The 12,158-nt window shown below is 46.1% G+C and overlaps 1 protein-coding gene across 1 annotated transcript in view; it reads left to right on the top strand.

Moving 5' to 3' along the window:
* Positions 1–5,291: 5,291 nt before the first annotated feature.
* Mmp20 (matrix metallopeptidase 20) overlaps positions 5,292–12,158 on the top strand; it is a 41,888-nt gene continuing 35,021 nt past the window's right edge. Inside the window, exon 1 of the mRNA XM_040734773.1 lies at positions 5,292–5,417. Within this exon, the coding sequence (XP_040590707.1) occupies positions 5,295–5,417 (123 nt within the window). The 5' untranslated portion in view covers positions 5,292–5,294. The remainder of the gene's footprint in view (positions 5,418–12,158) is intronic.

Genomic DNA, 12,158 nt, shown 5'->3' on the forward strand with positions numbered 1-12,158 from the left:
AATAACAAACCTTTGTCCTTCGTTTAAGGAGGACAACCGTCACCTCCATGCCTTCCCGTGGACCCAACACATGGCAGGCGTATATTCAGACACTGCAATGTTGAAGCACACATGCCTCACACACACATGTATACATGAATCGTACATACCAAGAGGTAGAATAGTGGATATCAGAACCTTCTAATAGTGTCTAGATCACTTTCCTTACTCAACTTTTTCCTCCAAACTGGAACTCACTACTTTCTCACATGTTAGAGATGAGAATGATTTTTCTCTCTCTTGTTCTTGGAAGTTCAGAACACCACCCTCCACATCCTCGTGTACTGACTGACTTTTGTCAGCTTGACACAAGCTAGAGTCACTTGGGATGACGGGATCTCCACTGAGTAGTGCTCCATCAGACTGGCCTATGGGCATGTCTGTGAAACATTTTCTTCATCAATGATTGATGTGAGTCGTCTACTAGAATGGCCTACTCTCAAGCCTGTGGGCTGTATAAGAAAGGAAACAGAGAGGCCATGAAGTATAAGCCCCTTAGCTCTGTCATCTGCTGTAAGATGAATTAATAAATGACCCGGAGCAGGCATTGGGGTTCAAGCTGAAGATCCGGGAAGCAAAGCAGCTGCCACTAGCTCTCACCTCTACCTTGAGCTGAATGAGCTGGTCCTGTCTGCACGAGCTCTCACCAAGCCTCAGACTGTAACCTCTCCTCAGAGTGCTGGAGAATAAATGCCTCCTGCTGAATCCTGATACTGACATATATATATATATATATATATATATATGCATATAGTGAGTCCTGGGATTAAAGGTGTGAACTATAAGTCTCTTTTAAACTAATTCAGTCTTGTGTAGATCTGGGTGGCCTTGGACTCACAGAGATCCATCTACCTCTTAATCCTGAGTCCTAGGATTAAAGGTGTGTATCACCACCTCTTAGCTTCTGGCTGCTGGGATTAAAGGTGTGTATCACCACTACCTGATCTCTATAGCTTGAGTCTGACTTTGTTTTTCTGAATCCTCAGTCAAGCTTTAATCAATCATAAATATCACCATAATCTCCTGCCTGGAGTCCCAGCTTTGAGCTCAAGCCTTAGGTCCAATGGAGCTGTAAGCAGTAAGCCAAACAAATCCTTCCCTCCCCTAAATTGATTTTGGTCTGTTGTTTTCATGGCAACAAAAAGCAAACTAAGACCCCTGGCCTCTCTGCGTTCCTTTCTGCTGGGGTCGTCTTGGAGAGGAAATAAGAGGACAATGTAAGGAAATGTCAAGACTGTCCCCTTGTTCGTATTCAGCAGCTACTATGAAGGTACATCGGGAGGGCTGCAGAGGGCACCAGGGCTTGCAAATTTTGAATGATTGTTGTAATGTCTTTTACCTTCCAAAACCAAAAGGTGATAATTACTCTGTATGTTCATTCATATATTAAACAAACATAAGTGGTTTGTTTTCACTGTCAAACAATCAAGAAGCTTATAATTTAGTTAGCCAAGGGAGGCTATTCAATCTGTATTCTTTCTTTATCCTTTTGAGATGGGTCTTGCTCATCCCAGGGTACACAAATCAAATGAAGTCCGCACCTGAGAAACCGGCTGTTCTCCAGACCTTACAGGCCTGATGTAGCTCCAGTGCCCTCTCGTCCATTCAGGAGAGGACAGCAGAAGGAACAGAGTGTGTAACACCGTGAGTGTAGCCTTGAATTCGTCAAGAGTAAGCCTTTGACACACACTGTGCCCTAAGAGGTAGTGTGATAAGTTATTTACAAAAGACTGTGCAAACAACTTTCAAATGTCAGCTCTCACAATAAAACGTGCAGGCCCAGAGGCAAAGACAGTATTCAACACTTCTTGTGACTGACATGTTCTTAATCTTTTTTACATTTTATTCCTATTTCTTTACCTCAGACCCCATGATTGTAGTCACCCAGCCAGTGCAATGGTTCTCCAATGCTACCATGCATCAGAATTACCTGGCGAGCTTGTTAAGAGCACAGTGAGGTTGGCTAGATGGGTCAGTGGGTAAAGCAAGCTTGTGGCTAAGCTAAGTCTGATGACCTGAGTTTGATCCCTGGAACCCACATGACAGAAAGAGAGGACACTGATTCCTACACATTGTTCTCTGACTACACAAGCACATGACCTCTACACACACACACACACACACACACACACGCACGCACGCACGCACCTTAAAATGTAATTTTAAAGATTATATCCACATGCACACAGACAACACCTGTTGCTCTCAGTGCATTATAAAACAAAAGAATGTAGAGGACATGAAGTTGGGAGGACACCACGCTGGTGGGGATCTGAGAGGAGCTGAATTGGGGAAGGGTGGATTTAATCTAAGTACGTGGTGTTCCTGTGTGAAGTGATCAGAGAGTACGTACTACAAGTTTAAAAGTTCTCGGGTGATGGTGATGCCGTGGATCCAGGAACCACACCTTGAGGATGAGAGACCCAGGGCTCTATCCATTCTCTCACCAACATGTTTGTTAAACACCAGTCAGGCTCCAGGCACCAAAAGAGAAGGCAGCAGAGCCGACTTCACGTGCACTAACGCTTTGCCCGCACTAGGCTAAGAACTAACTCTACAGTGACATGAGTCTTTACAGGTTGGCATCCTTCCCTATTTGAAATATGAAAATATCACAGACAAAGGAGATAAATCAACCCGATAGATCACATGCATATGAGTCAGAATTGCGATCTGAACTGGCAAAGCTTTAAAAGAGCATAAATAAGAAAAAAACAAAAACAAGTAATTGCTCTGGGTGAAAAGTATCTACAAGCAAAAACAATCTGTACAGGGTTGAGGAGGGGCCACAGTCCAGAGTACATGCCAGGGCAAGCCACAGGAGTGTGCTGCACCAGAGAGGGAGGCAGAGGTAAGAGGTTTTTGTTTGGAATAAAAGGAGAAGAATGCACAAGGTGCTTGGTGCAGAATGGATTGGTTTGGGTCACCCAGGGCCAGAGCTGGTGCTTTCCTGTGGTGGGATGCTCAGGACAGACTTCTCTGAATGGGTGACGCCTTGAATCACGTGAGGAGGACTCAGTGCAGTGTGGAGGACATGCTGGGGAGGACTCAGTGCAGTGTGGAGGACATGCTGGGGAGGAGTCAGTGCAGTGTGGAGGACATGCTGGGGAGGACTCAGTGTTTGTCTCCTTTATGTTTGAGGTGCCCATTGTCCCATTGTCTCTTCTCATCACCAATAAAATACCAGTTTCTCGCCCTCGTGTTTTCCTGGCTTTTCATTTTCTCTGCATCCAACGACAGTGACTCCATCCATTCCTCAGACCTGGGGTACTAGAATCAAAGTGGCACTGGCAGATACCGCTTGATAGCCAGTGCTGCCTGTAACACTGACGAGCTTACACTTGTCACAAGCACTGTCAGTCTCTGAAGATGTAAAACAAATAACTAATGCTCCTAGACATTAAATAATTTGTTCAAACTCAAGCTGCTAAGAAACACTTTGCAATTTAGCCCCAGTCTTTACGGCCCACAAACCTTTCCCAGTGTTACCATTGATTCAAAGTCAGAATCAGACCAAAGAATATGACCCCAGGGACTCAGGAGATGGCTCAAAGAGTGACACACTTGCCTGCAAGCATAAGGACCTGGGACCACCACAGAATCCATGTTAAAAAGCCAGGCATGGCCCTTAGTGACAGGGAGGCCTCAATGATCACACAGCCCTCTGCAGTCCTTAGCCAAGCCTCTGAATGAAGTAAGTGTTTTTAATCCCCCAAAACAAACAAACAAAAATCTAAGCAAGGTGGCATGCATTGGCATCCCAGAGCCCAGGGTGAGCCCACCCTGGCTTGTTTACAAGCTCTGTAACAGTGAGAAACTTTGTTTAAAACACATTGTCTTCTGGGCTCCAAACAGGAAGACACACACAAATATGACTTCAGCTAACCAGGATGCTCTGAAAATAGGAAATCTTGTCTAATGTTCTGGTTAACAAACATAAATCTGAGGTAGTTGTTTGGTTTTTACTCTTTGACTTTCGGGGGGCCCACCACCCAGCTCCCAAATAAATACACAGAGACTTATTTTTGCTTATGAATGTCTGGCCTTAGCTTGGCTTGTTTCTATCCAGCTTTTCTTCACTTCAATTATCCATCTACCTTCTGCCTCTGGGCTTTTATCTTTCTCTATTCTGTATACCTTCCTTTACTTCTTACTCCCTGGTTTGCTGTGTAGCTGGGTGGCTGGTCCCTGACGTCCTCGCTCCTCCTTTTCTCGTTCCATGACCTTCCCTTCCCAGATTTCTCCTTCTATTTATTCTCTCCCTGCCTATCCTTTCTCCTGCCTCACTACTGACCTCTCAGCTCTTTATTAGACCAATCAGGTGTTTTTGGCAGGCAAAGCAGCACAGCTTCACAGAGTTAAACAAATGCAACACAAAAGCATGCAGCTTTGCATCATTAAACAAACATTCCACAGCATAAATGACTGTAACATAAATTAACATTCCACATCACTCTGGTGTTATTTCATCGAAAAGTCTTCTGGCAGTTATGTTTGGCTTTCCACCCTCACTGGCATGGTGTCACATAGAGTTGCCTTGATGACTCGAGACTTTGTGTGTCTTAGAAGCACCAACAGCAGCAGGAGCTGCTGCAGCAGCACCCTCTCCTGAGAAGCATCATGGGAGATGCAGACACAGGATGGCCTGAATGTGTAGATAGCTCAACTGCTTTAACCATTTAATTTTTTCATTTTTAAAATTGTATTTGTTTATTCGTGTGCTCATGGGGGGACATGCAGAAGGTGCTGTGGCATGCATGTAGAACTCAGAGGCCCACTTGGAAGACTCATCCTCCCCTTCCACCATGTGGGTCCCAGAGACCCAGGTCATCAAGCCTGACGGCAGGTGCAAGGAAAGGCTCAGGAAAGAGTCACTGGCCCCTACTTTTTCTGTAATAAGAATTGAAGAGGGGTCCAAAAATAGGACCAATCAGATGTTTCAGTTGGGTGGGAGTCAAATCAATCAAGCTCACCCCAATTAGTGTACATAGCTAACAAGTTTCATTAGAAGTGACCGTTTCTCTTCTTTTTGACTTGGTCAGTCACAAAGAATGAAGCTTTCCCTGATCCCTGTGCATGGCTGTTACCCCATCATCAGGGAGAGAATCGAGCTGTGTAATTACCATTTGAGACATGAATCATCACTTGCAGGGGCCAGCCCTGTGTGATTCTATAAAAGGAGCTCAGGTCCAGGTGCAGAAGTGCACTGCCTGCCGTTCCCCGGGCTGACACAGTTACCGAGCGACCGAGGGGAGATGAAGGTGCTACCAGCCTCTGGCCTTGCTGTCCTTGTTGCAGCTCTAAAGTTTGCCACTGCAGCCCCTACACTATTTGCAGCCGCCCCTAGGACCTCCAGGAGCAGCTACCACATCGCACAGGTTTGTGACCCTGTCCTGTTCCCTTATCCTACTCCTAACCCAGAGCCCCCAACAAAAACCTATTCTTCTTAAAAATCACTTTAACTCCACAGAAGCCTGAACAACTGCACCATGTAAGATCTGTGCTTGGTGCTTATTAGGTACACGTGTTAGTTGCGTGGATGAATTAATGGCTGAATAATTATCTGCATAGGTGTATCTCATTATACAGAAGAGTGGAATGATACAACATGCAAAATTCAAAAAACGAGCATTTGAAGAAAAACAAGTTGGGAAATGTAAAGTCTGGGGCAGGCTGCGAATTCTAGGTGGGGTGCTCGGGGCAGGCTGTGAATTCTAGGCTGGGTGCTCGGGGCAGGCTGTGAATTCTGGGCTGGCTGCTCCGCAGCCACAAGCAGAAAGCTTCTTGGGTTCACATTGTGAAAAACGGCTTTTGTGCTAAAGGCCACCATGGTCAGAATTTAAGACAGGCCAAGCTTTCTTCTCATCAGAGGTCTTTCCTCCCTAAGCTGTGTTTCTCCACAACCTTACTTCAACTTCCCTTTCCCTCTCGTGGCTTCTTGCACCTGACTGGGATCCGAAAGAACTGACTGAGGTGTGAAGGATCTGGCACAGCCAATTACGTTAGAATTTTGTGAAGATTTTGTGGCTGAAAATCATCCTAATACAGAGAAGTTGGTTAAAGGAGAACAGTGAATCGTAGCCTGTAGGAACAGATTTCTAGAGCCAGAATGGCTAGCTATAATATAAGCTATTTGTAGATGTCCCACCTGGGTCTCTCGTGGGAGTCCGATGAAACTGCAGCGTGTGTGTGACTCCATCTCTGCCTGGGGGCTACTGTCCTGTCCAGATGCACACGTAGCCAGCTTGGGCCTAAGGGATAGCGATCTGTCACCTATGTTCCCTGGACTATCCCTACCAATTGTTTTTCCACTTACTTATTGCAGCTGGTCAGTTTCTCTTATAACACAAGAGAATTCAGGGAGCATTTGCTGTGAATATAAATAAGCAAGATCAGCTCAACGTAGATGTCCACTTCCACGGCAGATGCCCACGTCAACAGTAGATGCCCACATCAACAGTAGATGCCCACATCCAAAGTAGATGCCCACATCAACAGCAGATGTCCACATCCATAGTAGATATCCACATCCATAGTAGATATCCACATCAACAGTAGATGCCCACATCAACAGTAGATGCCCACATCCAAAGTAGATGTCCACATCCAAAGTAGATGTCCACATCAACAGTAGATGTCCACATCCAAAGTAGATGCCCACGTCAACAGCAGATGTCCACATCCAAAGTAGATGCCCACGTCAACAGCAGATGTCCACATCCAAAGTAGATGCCCACGTCAACAGCAGATGCCCACGTCAACAGTAGATGCCCACGTCAACAGTAGATGCCCACATCAACAGTAGATGTCCACATCAACAGTAGATGCCCACATCAACAGTAGATGTCCACATCCAAAGTAGATGCCCACGTCAACAGCAGATGCCCACGTCAACAGTAGATGCCCACATCAACAGTAGATGCCCACATCAACAGTAGATGTCCACATCAATAGTAGATGTCCACATCAACAGTAGATGTCCACATCAATAGTAGATGTCCACATCAACAGTAGATGCCCACATCCATAGTAGATGTCCACATCAACAGCAGATGCCCACATCAACAGTAGATGCCCACATCCAAAGTAGATGCCCACATCCATAGTAGATGTCCACATCAATAGTAGATGCCCACTTGAGTTGAATTTTTTTTAACTAGAGCCCATGTGTAGACAAAATCAATTCAAAGTAGCTCCAGGTACTAAGATTATAAATTGTGTTTTACTTGTACTCTTTGTGGGTCCTTTCCCTCCAACTGTAGTTCCCCTCCAGATTCATGCATCTGTAATTCAGAAACTATAAAGCTTTTGCCACACATATCCACTTCCTGGTGCTCACCCAGCAGGTGGTGTTCAGCCAGAACAGCTCTGAGCCAGGGTTTGGACAAATGTCATTCTACCTGACATCCTGGCCAGACCATTAGACTACAGGCTCTTGTGCTACAGTGTCTACTACTGTCTGCAGAATCAAAACCATTGACCACCGCCCTTTACAGAGGGAATAAGATGGTCCCACTCTAAATGGGACTAAGGTCAGAAAGTTTTGGTGGAGCCATCCTGGCTGCTCTCACCAGCTGTGGGGTAGGGGCACATTTCAAAAGAATGGTGTAACTGGGGTGCCGGGGCTGTGAAGACACCCTTATTTCATTCTCTCTCTGTAAGTCTCTGTTGTGCCCTTGGGGTCATGTAAACTCGCCCATACCTTGTCACCTGGCACACAGATCATCCGCTCTGGGAAGAGCGTTTTCTTTAGGAGGCCGGCCACAAAGATGAGGACAGACCTCTCATGCTAAGCCCAGAAACTAGAAATGATTTTATGTGCCACCTTGTAGCTTACAGAAATATCCACCGGCCTTGTGAGCTTACAGGATCACAAATGCAAGCTAGCAGCTTGTACTGTTACCGATTGCCTCTGGACGATACATGCCACAAAGCACGGGTGAGGAGCATGCGTGGTACTGACAGGAGGGTCAGTGAGGAGGCAGACCTGTCACTCAAGAGCACAGCCTGTTTCCAAAAGTGGGAAGAGAGATCAGAAACAGATTGATGGCAGCGGGCCGTCCGGGGAAGCCTCTCAGAGACAGCCACGTCTGGAATGAGCCTCAGTGAGCTTGCCCTGGAAAATCCTGGAGACAGGGCAGGCTGACAAGAGTATTCTCACGTTCCAGCACAGAGAGAGGAGAGTGGGGTGTGATCACTGTGTGGAAGAGGTCACTAGATCATGGGCAACCAGGAAGCATCTTTCACACTGCTCTGATCTTTCTAAATCGCTAGCCAAGAAATAACAACTGCAGACGTCTGCACCCCCAAACCCACAGACATAAACATCTGCACTGGGGAGCTTAAACAGTTCTTGATTTATTTGATGTCCAGTTGTGTCCTGAAATCCTGGTTTGTTGATCTGCGTTAGGGCTTTGACATGGTAGAATGGGGCTGTAGATTTAATATAAGTGGAGCTGGGGATACAGCCCAGAAGTAGAGCATTTGCCTAACACGCCTGAGGTCCTTCCTTCAATCCTCAGCAATACACACGGGCGAGGGGTGGGGTGGAATAATAACTATTTGCTTTTTAAAGTAGTGCAGATGTTTCTTTGTCCATGGTTGTGTTGTATCTTGATAACCTCATCATAGATTCAAAATACATGAGTCCAGCAGCTTACCAAGAACCATTGTTTGGCCGCAGAGCCAACCGTGTCCCAGCTGGTATCTAGCTTGCTACTGTGTGGCTGGGAGCTGTGATCACGGCTGAGGCACAGGATCCAGACGGAGTGCCTCACCACACACTGCCCGCCTAGGAAAAGACCAAGAGGGAAATTCTGAAGTGTGGTTTGCACTCAGAGGACATCACTCTCACACCGCCGTAAAGTCAAAGCTCCTTAACTCAGCCTGCTGCTATTGACAGTATTTAAAACAAGCCTCTAAAGTGTCTCTAAAAATAGTATAAATTCTCATTTACCACACGATTATGAAAGTTAAACCATCCAAAAGAAACTCCCAGATTATGGAACCATTGGTACCATTTTCTTTTCTATGATAAATGGTTTTTAATTGTTATTATGTTTAAATTTTGGCCTCTACTTTTCTCACCGAATATTATACCATAAAAGCATTTTGGCTTTTATGCTATTTCCCTAACTTTATTTTAAAAGAGTTATAAATGGGGACTAAAGAGATGGCTCAGAGCTCAGCTCTCAATCAGCATCCACACGGTCACTCACAACTGCCTTGTAGCTCCAGTCCAGAGCATCTGATGGCCTCTTCCAGCCTCTACAGGCACCTGCCTGCACTTAAGTTCACTCAGGGACACACACATACACATAAAACAGAAATACATTTAAAACATTTTAATTATCGGGCCGGGCGGTGGTGGTGCACGCCTTTAATCCCAGCACTCGGGAGGCAGAGGCAGGCGGATCTCTCCCGAAACAATACAGAGAAACCCTGTCTCGTAAAAAAAAAAAAAAAAAAACATTTTAATTATCAAAAAAGTAACAAACCTCTTGAGCATAGGTAAGTTACCACTTCCCTGTGCATTTTCTTTAGTTAAAGACACAGAGTGTTACCCTCACACTGGTGTGCTCAGTAGGTAAGGCAGTTGGGAAGGCTGGAGCTGGCAAGCAAACTAAAGTAAGAGAAATCCAAAGACTTGCCCTGGCCTGTTTGTGTACTGCCTGCATTCAGACAGTACCAAAGTCCTTACAGATCTCTCTCGATGGCTCTTAGCTTGAGTGTTGAAGAAAGCATACCCTGGCCATTCCGCTCGGGGGGAGGCGGGTGGCACTATCTCTAAATGTCCTAAGATGTTGGCAGGGAGACTGGACCACCAGCCAGCAGAAACAGGCCCTCTTAGCCTCTGTTGCTTTTATCCGCTAAACACTGGACGAGGGTAGAGGATGCTAAAACTTAGTGATGTGACTAGCCGGGAGGTGTGGGGAGGGGCATTGAAACTGGAGCCCTGTGGCCAAGGGACAACATCAAAGTGTGGCCTATGAAACAGGACAGTTCTAAGCGTACCTCTAGGTGTCAAAGGGAACATCTTGGCTCCAGAAAGGGTGCCAAGGCCTTGTGAACAGCTCTGGCAAGAACGTGCCCAGACTCTGCGGCAGACTCCGCCTGACTTCATATATGACAGTCCTCCAAAGCAGCGCTTCGTACTTTGCCCAAGGAAATCACCAAATCACCTCCTTGGTGCCGTTTCACTGGCAAGGTTTTCTTCTTTTATTAAGTATGAGGAACTTCTGAGTTTATTTCATTAAAGGTTTGGCAACCCAAGCATATTTTAAAGGAAAAGAAAAAACATAAACATTGTGTAGACTCATAGGAGAAAACTTGTAAAAACTATAATCAAAAAAGAAATGCTCTGAGTCCCATCATCAGGTTGTAGACACTGTTAATTCTTTGGTCTGTAGCTTTCAAATCAACTCCCGTTAACTCGGGGTGAGGCTTTGGACAAGGCAAGCAAGGGCCTGCCTTTCATTTGAGGTTTGCTTTTTCTAAGTTTCTATTTATTCTTTGAGAATTTCATACATGCAAAACAATATATTTCAACCACATCCTCCCCCATCCTGTCAACACCCCCCACCCCAGGTTCACATTTCTAAGTCACTCAGTGCTGCCCATACACTCACAGGTGTGGTGCCGTCCATACACTCACAGGTGTGGTGCCGTCCATACACTCACAGGTGTGACGCCGTCCATACACTCACAGGTGTGACGCCGTCCATACACTCACAGGTGTGGTGCCGTCCATACACTCACAGGTGTGGTGCCGTCCATACACTCACAGGTGTGGTGCTGTCCAGGAAGCAAGGCCAACCTACCAGGGACTGCACCACTGAGAGCATTGACTCCCCTTGTATGCCAAGGGTGGGGGCCTCAGGCCAGTGTTTACTCCTCCCCCATATGATCCCGTCAGTATGTAAAATTCTGAGGATTTTTAGGACTTTTTTGCATGGTTTTAGGGGTTTGTACAAATGCGTTAGTGCTCTTGCTAGCTGAGTCTTTAATAACCTCTCACTGGCTTCCCTGTGTCCTTGTTTGTGGCTGTGTCACTTTAGCAGTAGCAGTAAACGCGCGATTTGCCTATTTTATCGTAAATACCCCCTTCTATGGTCACATCTATGGCAGATATCAGAACGCCAAGTACAGAACATTCTCAAACAAGGGGGAAAAATACTTGAAACTGAGACCATCTCAGGAATTCAGAGCGTCCGGCCTCAGGCGCGGTTCTCTCTTCTCCAGGGAGCATAGTTCAGACATCACTTCAAGCTGCCACAGCATCTGCTTGCACACAAACCAGAAGCCCTCGATGCAGCCTCCTTCTCAAGAAGAAAGAAAGAAGAAAAGCAAAAATAAAAACCCTGTCACAGATGGGGGTGGAGTCTGGCTCAGAGTCGCCGAGGGTCGGAGCTCCTCATCCAAGCTGAAAGGCCCAGTGTCGGAGCTCCTCATCCAAGCTGAAAGGCCCAGTGTCGGAGCTCCTCATCCAAGCTGAAACGCCTAAACTTTTGAAAAAGCTGTTTCAGATCCATTTTTACTTACATGTATGTGTTTGTATGAGTGTGCTCACAAAGGGAGTCAGATCTCCAGGAGCTGGTGTTATAGGTGGTTGTGAACCACCCAACCTGGGTGCTGGGAACCAAACTCAGGTCCTCTGGAAGAGCAAAAAGCACTCTTACCTGCCGGACCAACCCTCTAGCTCCTGAGCTAAACTTCTGAAGGGGCGATTACCTGTTGGGGACTGCAAGAACCTTGAACAAAATGGAGTCTGTCAGCCATTTCTTGGCCTTCTGCCTTCGTGACTACGGGCACACATGCCCTTGAGACAAAGGAAAAAGTTAACCACAAAAGTTAAATTTACACAGGGCAGCCCACCCGCCTAGCCAGGGGGAAGTAACCCTTATAGAACAATTGCCTTTGTTGGCAAAGGGTTAATGTGTTCCTTTGGATGCTTTTACCACAATGATAGGCAGAAGTAACCCTTATAGAGCAATTGTCTTTGTTAACAAAAGGTTAAAGTGTTCCTTTGAATACCTTTTACCCCTCCCTAATTCTTGCACCTGACTTATGCTGACAAGCATTTGTGGAATGCAACTGATGGAAAATTACAGCTTCGTCTT

This window comes from Mesocricetus auratus, unplaced genomic scaffold, assembly GCF_017639785.1.
Source record: "Mesocricetus auratus isolate SY011 unplaced genomic scaffold, BCM_Maur_2.0 Super-Scaffold_100040, whole genome shotgun sequence".
Classification (NCBI taxonomy): domain Eukaryota; kingdom Metazoa; phylum Chordata; class Mammalia; order Rodentia; family Cricetidae; genus Mesocricetus; species Mesocricetus auratus.